Below are 9845 nucleotides of genomic sequence, written 5' to 3'. Positions count from 1 at the left end.
ATTTTAATCTTCATATGGAAACATGCACACACACACACACACACACACACACACACACACACAAAGGATAGCTAAAATAATCCTTAATAAAAAAAAAACTGCTGGAAGGCTTACCATTCCTGATTTTAAGTTGTACTACACAGCCATAGTAATAAAAACAGTGATATGGGAAGTCCCTCTGTATATGTGATGCTTTTATTGGTTAATGAATAAAACAGTTTTGGTGATACACAGATGAATATAACTAGGTTAATTTAAGATGTAAGAGTTACTGAATAAGCAGCCCGAGCTAACAGGCTAAACAGTGTAGTAATCAATATAGTTTTGTGAGATTATTCAGGTCTGGGTGGCCCAGAAATGAACAAGCAGTCTCCATTTACATAATGGTGCCCAAAGTGGGATGTGAGCATGACCCTGAGACTAAGAGTCTCGTGCTCTACTGACTTTTGACATTTTGTAAATGAAGAATGTTCTTTTGTTCCTTTCTCATTAACATTAAGAAAATTAAAAGTTATTAAAGCATTATGCAATTTATTTCTGGGAGTATTTTTTATCCCTTTCACTTTAACATATCCTTTATAGTTTGATTTGATCTTTCTATAACTGCCTGACCTATAGGATTGTGTGGTCTATCTGTAATATGCTTTATATTATAATAAGAAAAAATGTTTCATTTTTTGAGACATATGCTGGACTATTGTCTATCCTTACTTATGCATGTATACCCATGATGTCCATAACTTCTAATAAATGTATGATTACTGAATCAGCTTTTTCTGAACTCAAAGAAGTTGCCTGTTAAGAACATGAATAGGTATCAATGATGTGGTGTACATATTTTAATTTTCCAAATTCTACAAAGCATCTGCCAGATTCCATTCCCTTGAGTATCCTTTGGGTTACTTCCTGCATGTAGTGATGTTTGGTTATATAAAGAACAAGTAGGACATCTCCTTATTATCTCCTTAACTTATTGTCATGTGATACAAAAGACCTTTTTTTAAACTTTTGCTATTGATGTGATGCTTTTTATGAATTCTGAGGCCTTCAGCACATTTCTAATTAATAATCTATCAACTTCTGCATTACCTTGTGCTAGAGGACCTGGTAAACCTGTATGGGATCAGATGTGTGTTATGTATATGTGACAAAGCCTATTTATAATTATATCTTAAACCTGAATAAATAATGAAATCAACTATGTATCATCTGGTATAAATTCAGCAGTTTCAATAGGCAAAACAACTCTTTCTGCATATTGAGAATCAGTATATTGAGAAGTTCTTTAAAATCTTTTAGTACCATGAGAATAGCATATAATTCTGACTTTAGGACAGAATCATAAGGGCTTTGTTCCACTTTACTTAAATCTTCTGACTTGTAACCTACCTTTTCTGATTTATTTGAATCAGTATAGAATGTACAGGCTCCAGTTATTAGGGTCATGTACAATTTGGGGAAGGATTCAAATAGCTGTCTTTATAAGGTTAATTCTATTGCTTTGGGGATAGATGTTATTATCTCTCCCCCCAAAATAGTAAAAGTTCTTTGTGAGGGTTCATTGATTCCCATAATTTTTCATTTCATCATTAGTAAAAGGTACTATAAATTCTACTGGGTCTATTCCTGCTAATTAATGAAGTCTCAATTTTTCTTTTAAAATTAACTCAGAGATCTTTTCCACATAAGATTTTAAATTTTTTACGCAGTTTATGTGGTAAAAAGATCTATTCTAAGATAATATCTTCCCTCTGCATTAAAATTCTTATAGAGGAATATTTGGGGGGTAATATGACCAGAATGCAATTAAGATGCAGATCCACATGATCTACATGTGCCTCCTGTAATTTCTCTTCAATCAAAGTCAATTCTTTCTCTGTTTCAGCTGTTAATTCCCTGGAACTATTTAAGTCTTTGTCACCATCTAAGGTTTTTTTTAAATGAATTATTTGATCAGGTGCTATTCTAGAAGTGGACCAGAGATTGGAAATGTCCCCTAGCAATCTTTGGAAATCATTAAGAGTCTGCAATCAGTCTCTCCTAATCAGTGCTTTTCATGTTCTAATTTTCTGTAAACCTATTTTATAACCTAGATAATTGATAGAATCTCATCTTTGTATTTTTTCAGAAGTAATTTTTAATTCCCAAGTAGGCAAAACTTCCTTTACTTCTTCAAATATTCTTTCTAAAGTATCTATATTTGAATCAGATAACAAAAATGTCATCCATGTAATGGTAAACTACAGATTCAGGAAATTGCTTACATATTATTTCCAATGGCTGACTTACAAAATATTGACACAGAGTAGGGCTATTTAACCTTCCCTGTGGGAGTATCTTCCATTGATATCTTTTAGTAAACTGAAAATTATTTTAAGTAGGCACTGTGAAGGCAAATTTTTATCTATCTTTTTCTTGTAAGGGAGTAGTGAAGAAACAATTTTTTAAATCAATAACTATAAGAGGCCATCATTTAGATAATATGGAAGGAAAAGGAATTCCAGATTGTAGAGGACCCATTGGTTAAATCACTTTATTAACAGCTCTTAAATCTGTCACCAGTCTCCACTTTCCAGATTTCTTTTTATCAACAAATGCAGTAGATTCCACGGGCTGGTTGACTCTTCAGTAAGCTGAGTATCTAGTTGCTCCTGTATCAACTTTACTAAGGCCTGCATTTTCTCTTTTGTTAAATGCCATTGTTTAACCCATATAGGTTTCTTAGTTAACCATTTTAAAGGTAGGACTATTGGTACCTGTGAAAGTTTGCTAGTTGTTTTGTGTTTTTGTACAGCCTGAATGGTTGGTGACAGTTTTTTATAGTCCTTTATAATATCCTTCCCAGAAACATGAGCTGGTTTATGCTCTATTTCTGAGACTGCAGGAATGTTAAACTGGGTATTCCATTGCTGCAACAGATCATGGTCCAATAGATTCACTGCTATATTAGCCATATATGGCCTCAGCCTTCTTCTCTGTCCTTCTGGTCCTATTCATTCAACACATCTTGTGCTTTGTTTTACTCAAGATAGGGTTCCAATTCCTAGGAATTGAACATCTGCCTTTTGAAGAGGCCAATTCAGATGTCAAGATTCTGGATAATGATAGTCATATCCGTACCCATTTCCAATAATCCTTCAATGACCATGTTCTTTATTTGTACTCTCAGGTTTGGCCTTTGATCATTTATAGAAGTATGCCAAAATACATGTTTCCTATTTTTTATTGAACTTTTTGATCAATTCTCCATATTTGTTCTATCATCCAGAACAATATGTTTTTGTTTTGTTTTGTTTTGTTTTTACAACAGACAGTGGATTTTCTAACTTTCCTGGGTAGGTGTGTCCTCCATGGTGACTGGGAATGCTTGGACCACCTTTGACTTGGGAGCCTGTGAGAGGCCCCCCAAGGAGTTTCTTGATGGTAATGCGTTGCCTTGTTTGTCTATTGTTGATCTACATTCATTGGTCCATTGTCAGCCTTTGCCACATCTTCTACACAGTTGAGAAGATTGGTGCCTTCTATTTTTGTCATTCCCAGAGGAAGCATTATTTCTAGAAATGCCTTGTCTAAAATGCCTATTCTACCACAATTAAAACATTTGGAATTTTTGATGTCTCTTTATATCTTTGGAAGTTTCTTCTCCTACCCAAGTCTCAGTATCATAGTCAAATGATTCAACAATGGCTGTGTGCAGGATTCATTCATCTATTCATTGGTGTTTATTTGATCTTTAAAACTCCAAGTATCTTTTTGCCTTCTAAGTTGGCAATTTCAAAATCCAGAGATTCAATAAGTACTCGTCTAGCTTCTGGATCTGTTACCCCTATTTGCCCAGCTTTAGTTAATCTTTGTAAAAAGTCAATAAAGGGTTCTCTTGGGCTTTGTATGACTTTAGTATACAATTTTCTTCTTCCTAGTTCTTGAATACTGTTCCAGGGATAAGATATGCTCATTATAAACAGCTTGCCTCTGTGAATCAGCCTAATGGCCCTCACCAAGAATTTGATCTTGAGAGGCCTCAAATCTTTTGACTTGATGTTCCAGGACTTTAGCCTCCTCTCTCCAATAACACTTCCACTGTAACTGTGGCCCATCTTCATCTTCTAGCACTGCTGAGACTAATTGAAGCCAATCATCTCACTGCTTGACCTCACTGCTTGACCTCACTGCTTGAAATGTCTTTACTAATTCCCTAACAAATAGTGAATGCATGTGATAAGATACTATTGCTTGTTTGATATCTTTTTGCTCTTTCATACCTTATAAGTTTCCATTTATATTTGGTGTATCCATTTGGGCATTGAATATTTGCTGGCTTTTCAGAGGTAATAACAGGATAAGTAGCTAAAAATTTTGGTCAGTCATCTGTGACTCTAGGAGGTTCTAGCAATGCTAAATTCTTTGCCTGTACCTTCTCTCCTCGCTTATCAGTTCTGACAAGTTCCTCGATTGATTGAAATCTTTTTTAACACTGTCTTTTGTAAAGCCTTAACCTCTTGACCTGTGAATATTTCTAATGATTTTATGAAATCAATTAATTTCTGGTTCTCATTCTGCATATGTGATTTCAAGATTTTAAATTTTCCCATTAATGACATCTTCTCATCCTTAGATATTTTTTGGATGGCTTGTAGATTGCCTTCCTGGAGGGATGTTCTATCTACTAGTGTATCATTACTTTTTAATAAATTTTGATTGTCAATTTCAACAGTTTTAATCCTTTCAGAAAACTCTCTCAGTACCATTTTGTAAAGTTTTATAACCCATTGACCTGGATTGAATTTTGCCTGTCAAATTAAGGTTATCATTTTCAATAGTATGAATCTGTTCAGCTAAAGACTGTATCATTCCTAAAAGTTTCTCATTCTTGACTCTCTTATCAAACAATTTCTTTATGGATATAATAGGAAGAACAAAACTAATAGCTACCATAACCACAAAAATATATGTACAATGTAGGTCATATAGCTCCTGCATTTCAACCATAATAGAAACAAAAAGGTTGCTAAGCTCCTGGATGATGATATTATCTGAAATTATCTTAGGGTTGGTTTACAAATTCAAATTTATTTATTTTTTAAACTAACTTACCTCTGTTATAATTTTCCGAAAATTGTTATTGGTGTAATGATCTTAATTGACCAGCAGGTGTCGCAGTTGTGGCACAGGAGAACTTACCCTGGTGTTTAGAAAGGAGAGCTGGTGGGTTGATCAACACAGCAACCCCCAGGTCTTTATGAAACTGAATAGCTTCTGCATGACAAACGACACCATCACGTCAATCAAGTGGTAGCCTACAGAATGGGAAAAGATGTTTTACCAACCACACATCTGATAGAAGGGAAATATACAAAATATAAAAAGAGCTAAAAAAAAAAACCTGAATTTACTTGTAAGAGCATTGTTTCATAATTTGTAATTGTTAAGAATTTAACAAAACAAAACAATAAAAATCTCTATTGTATTTCCTTGAAAGAAGAACACTTTTCATTTGAATTGCTTCTTGCATAGAGCTGTCATTGTTCACCTATATTCAATGTGACAAAGAAAATTTGCCTTTCTTTTCCTTTTAGGAAACATCTTGATAGCTGAAAACCCTGAGTGTGACAACTGCTAGTTAGTCAAGATGTTAATATTACCTTAACGCCTAAGTCCACAGGACCCTAGTCTTCCTTCAGAGAACATGCTACTCACACATTGCACACCTATACCCATGCGTGTCAGCTGAGGACCTGGGTGTTGTCATGTACAGAGGCACAAGTTTGGACCAGGTACATCTCATGGCAGTTGCCTTAGAAGTCAAGAGCCGAGCTGAGCAGAGCTATCATTATGGAAGCCAGGAAACAATTCCTGGTCTCTCCCTGTTACTAATGACTTTGGAACAACCTGAATGGAGAGCAAACGTCAGTCCAGGTGTGACGCTGGCAGGCCTGTCCCGCCATTTGGAAACATGTGCCTTGGTCTGTCTCAGTAGGTCACCTATGAAGTGACCTGAGTCATAAGGAATAGCTCTTTATACATTGAGACATCAATGATGACGCTAGTGAGAAGCTCAGACAGCATAAAACCACTACTGCATACATAGTACTGTGTTCAACTACTGGAGATAAAAAAAAAAAAACCCTAACAAATGTCGCCAATGAATGAATGATAACTGCATTAAACATGATGAATTAAAAGAACAAAAGTGGAACCCAGCTACATTACCCTGGCAGTTAAAGGGTGTGGCTTATGTTTAGGGAAAATCATAACCAAAGTATCAAAATTAACATCATTGACTTAAGAACAGTGTTGAGAGCAGGTGAAAATGGTTCAGATAGAGGTAGCACAAAAGCCTATCTATCTGTTGTAAGGGCTTTCCTCCTGATATGTGGGATGCAGTCCTCAACAAGTCTTTGTTAGCAACTTAGTATTAGTTAGGACCGTTAGGACTTTTTAAAATTGGGTCTGATGTTGCAATAGAAGCACTGCTAGACAAAGGAGATTTGGGTGCCATATTTTGATACAGGATTTTGGATATGTGTAAAGAGTAGATGCATTTAGAAAAGGAAGGTAGTAGACAGACAGATGATAAATAGATAGACGAGAAGACAGAGAGTTATGCATCTCTCTATGTAGACTCTCTACACATGTTTAGAAATATCCATGTATCTCCAATGCATTCCAGTCGAGTTCATCCTTCTCGAGTTACCCAGCTTCGTTTTGTTCTCAAGATTTTGGCAATTCCAGAGTCAACCAACATTCATGGAGAAGAGACTTGGCTCATTACCAAGTCTGAACTGAATTTCTTTTGTCTACACTCATTGATTTTTTTTTCCTTTCTGAGTAATGTTAAAGTATGATTCTCTACAACCATGCCATTCTATAATGAACACAGACTATTTCCATTAAAAGCCAAAAAAAGTACAAGTTCAGAGTAGCTTCATGTGCAACCTGTGCACATGGAGAAAACCAATGAAAATCAAGAGATAGAGAAAGAACAGAGAGGTCTAATAACAACACAGACACATTCGTGTGAATTACTAAGGACTGATTCCTTTGTATTCTTTCTTTATTTTTGAGTATATATAATTACATCATTTTCCCTTCCCTTTCTCCAAAGTTTCCTATGTAACCCTATGTAACTCTCATTCAAATCTATGACTTCTTTTTTCAGTAATTGTTGTTACATGTAAGAGACCCGGGCCTCAGCAGAACTGCAGCCATAGTGCAAAGACCTGAGCTGGATTCAATGCCCCTGACTGCCCCTGATCTTAGCCCTAGTTACAGAAAGAACCATAAACAATGCCCCACAGAGAAAGGTCAATCAGAAACTAACAACTCTAGGTATCCTCATGCTGAGACTAAAAAGTTGCAGTTCCCCAGACCCAAGATAGTCAAAAAGCTAAGTCCAGATACTCCTAACAAGGGTTTGAGCCAATTCCAAATCTCTAACTATGCAGTTTTGGAATCTCCCAGCCCCCTCTTGCTTAGCCACTTATAAAGCCCATGTCTCGTGCTGTTTGAGGTCTCTCCTGCTCTGTTGCTGCCACTTCAGACTGGTGGAGAGGCCCAAGTTAACTTGCATAAACGAGTCTTTGCTTTTGCATCAAATCAGGTCTCTTGGTGGACTTTTGGGGGTTTGGACTTTGGGCACAACAATATATACATACATATACACATTATAAATACACATCATACACACACACACACACACACACACACACACACACACACACACATGGGCTACAGGCTGTAAATATCACATTAAGAACCAGCAGGAAATGGAAGAAGATGGAGAAATGACTGGTTACTAAGGCAGATACTCTGCTGGTATGCCAAGTTTAAGGATCCAAGAATCCACTTCCTCCCCTTACTCGTAAGCCATGGTCTAAGAAAGAGGCAACAACTAGAACTATAAATTTACATATGAGTAAGGCTGGTGAGGAATATCTAGTCATCACCAGTCACATGACCATGTAGGGGTAGGAGGCAGAGCATCACATGTCCAGACACTGATGCTCTGAGGCAGAGCTCAGGATCAGAATAAAAGGGGTGAGGGACAGGGCACCTCCATCACTCACCTCCTGAGAGACCCACAGATCGTGAGCTGCCTGTCTTCTTGGTAAGTGACCATGGGAGGCAAGAGCAGAGACTTTTCCAGAGGGGTTGCCAGACTAGACCTGGAGAGGAGCCTCAGAAGGGTCTCCTTCCTAGAGGCCATATTGATAGATCAAAAAACATGGTGAACAGTGAGGGCTGAGGCAACGGGGACATGGATACACAGAAGCCACAGCCTTGATTTTGATAGACATAAGAAACATTTGGGGCCTTCTGGCTCTGGAGAGAACAAAGTATCTTCAGTATATAGGAACCATCAGGATGGGACTCTAGCACAGAGAGCTGTGTATCTGAACAGGCTGGGGCGGGGGGAGAGATGGCCTGTAAAGAAAATGCTTCCCCTAACTTCTGAAGAACTGGAGTCAGGAAAGGACAACAGGTCTTGCTTTTACTTGGGGAAGAAAGAGAGCCCTGGTTCTGGGATCTGCTCACAGCAGGATGACACCTTGCCTCCATTAGCCTAAGAAGGTGATGATTTGGATACCTCTGAACTTTGACCTCAAAGCAGGGATTTGTACTCCCATGGTATCTCTGAGAGGGTTTACAGTTTTCTCCTTCAGGGGCTGAGCTTACTCCCTCAGTGACGTAGAAGGTGCATTGAAATACTGACCTTAAACTAAAGTCATCTTCAAGTCCTGTCTGCTCTTTCCTTTATCAGTCACTGTTCCGTGAAATAACCCATATACTGGCACATCCAGGAGGACTAAGAAAGGCAGACATTTTGCCAAGGCCTTAGTGGTTCTTGTAGCATGCTGGATACAACTTGACAATTAGTATCTCCCTTACATGGTTGTCTGAGATTCTGAATTCATAATGAACACAGTGTGACAGACTGAATATTTTATAAGCAAAATAAAATAGCTGTAGAAGTTATTTGATGCTGACCAGTGAAATTTCTATGTGGCCAGAATTTCAGGTGTCCACAGTGTCTGGTGTCTGACATGTGTGTGATTATCTTGCAGCTCCTGAACACCCACAGGCCGAGATGTCCTGCCAGCAGAGCCAGCAGCAGTGCCAGCCCCCTCCCAAGTGCCCTCCCAAGTGCCCTCCCAAGTGCCAGACACCAAAGTGTCCCCCAAAATGTCCTCCTAAGTGTCCCCCTAAATGCCCTCCTGTCTCTTCCTGCTGTAGTCTGGGTTCTGGGGGCTGCTGTGGCTCCAGCTCTGGGGGCTGCTGTGGTTCCAGCTCTGGAGGCTGCTGCAGCTCTGGAGGTGGTGGCTGCTGCCTGAGCCACCACAGACCCCGCAGATCTCTCCGTCACAGACACCAGAGCTCTGGATGCTGTAGCAGCGGTGGCAGCAGTGGCTGCTGTGGCAGCAGTGGTGGCAGCAGCTGTGGCAGTGGCCAGCAGTCTGGTGGCTGTTGCTAAGCTGGTGAGGAAGACTTCACAAGTGTTGCAGGAGGAAGCCATGCTCAGCAGACTGGTCCAGACTTGCTGCCCTTTCCTCCTGCTTTGCTCGGTGGGCTTTGCTCTGAGATGCTGACATTCTGTGAAGGTTCTGTCTTCCACTCACCAGATGACAGGAGCCCCTTTGCCTGTTTGTTACAAATAAAAAGCCTTGGCAACCAGTCCTGACAAGACTCTTGTTCATATCTCAGCATCATCCTCATCCCATGCCTTAGTCTGATGTAGGCTTTCCCTCTGTACGCCGTGATTACCATTAATGAATAAAGAAACTGCTTTGGACCTATAGCAGTGCAGAACTTAGCTAGGCAGGGAAAACTATACTGAACTCTGGGAG

At 38.8% G+C, this 9845-nt stretch overlaps 1 protein-coding gene across 1 annotated transcript; it reads left to right on the top strand.

The window, feature by feature from the left end:
- Positions 1 to 8224: 8224 nt before the first annotated feature.
- On the top strand, positions 8225 to 9472 carry LOC119801172 (late cornified envelope protein 1C-like). The gene is made up of 2 exons (XM_038311659.2): positions 8225 to 8234; positions 9066 to 9472. The coding sequence occupies exons 1-2, from the start codon at positions 8225 to 8227 to the stop codon at positions 9470 to 9472; spliced, it is 417 nt and encodes a 138-aa protein (XP_038167587.2).
- The last annotated feature ends 373 nt before the right edge of the window (positions 9473 to 9845 follow it).

Source organism: Arvicola amphibius, chromosome 14 (assembly GCF_903992535.2).
Source record: "Arvicola amphibius chromosome 14, mArvAmp1.2, whole genome shotgun sequence".
NCBI lineage: Eukaryota > Metazoa > Chordata > Mammalia > Rodentia > Cricetidae > Arvicola > Arvicola amphibius.
Note: the sequence above shows the minus strand (reverse complement) of the source record. Positions and strands in the feature narration are given on the sequence as shown.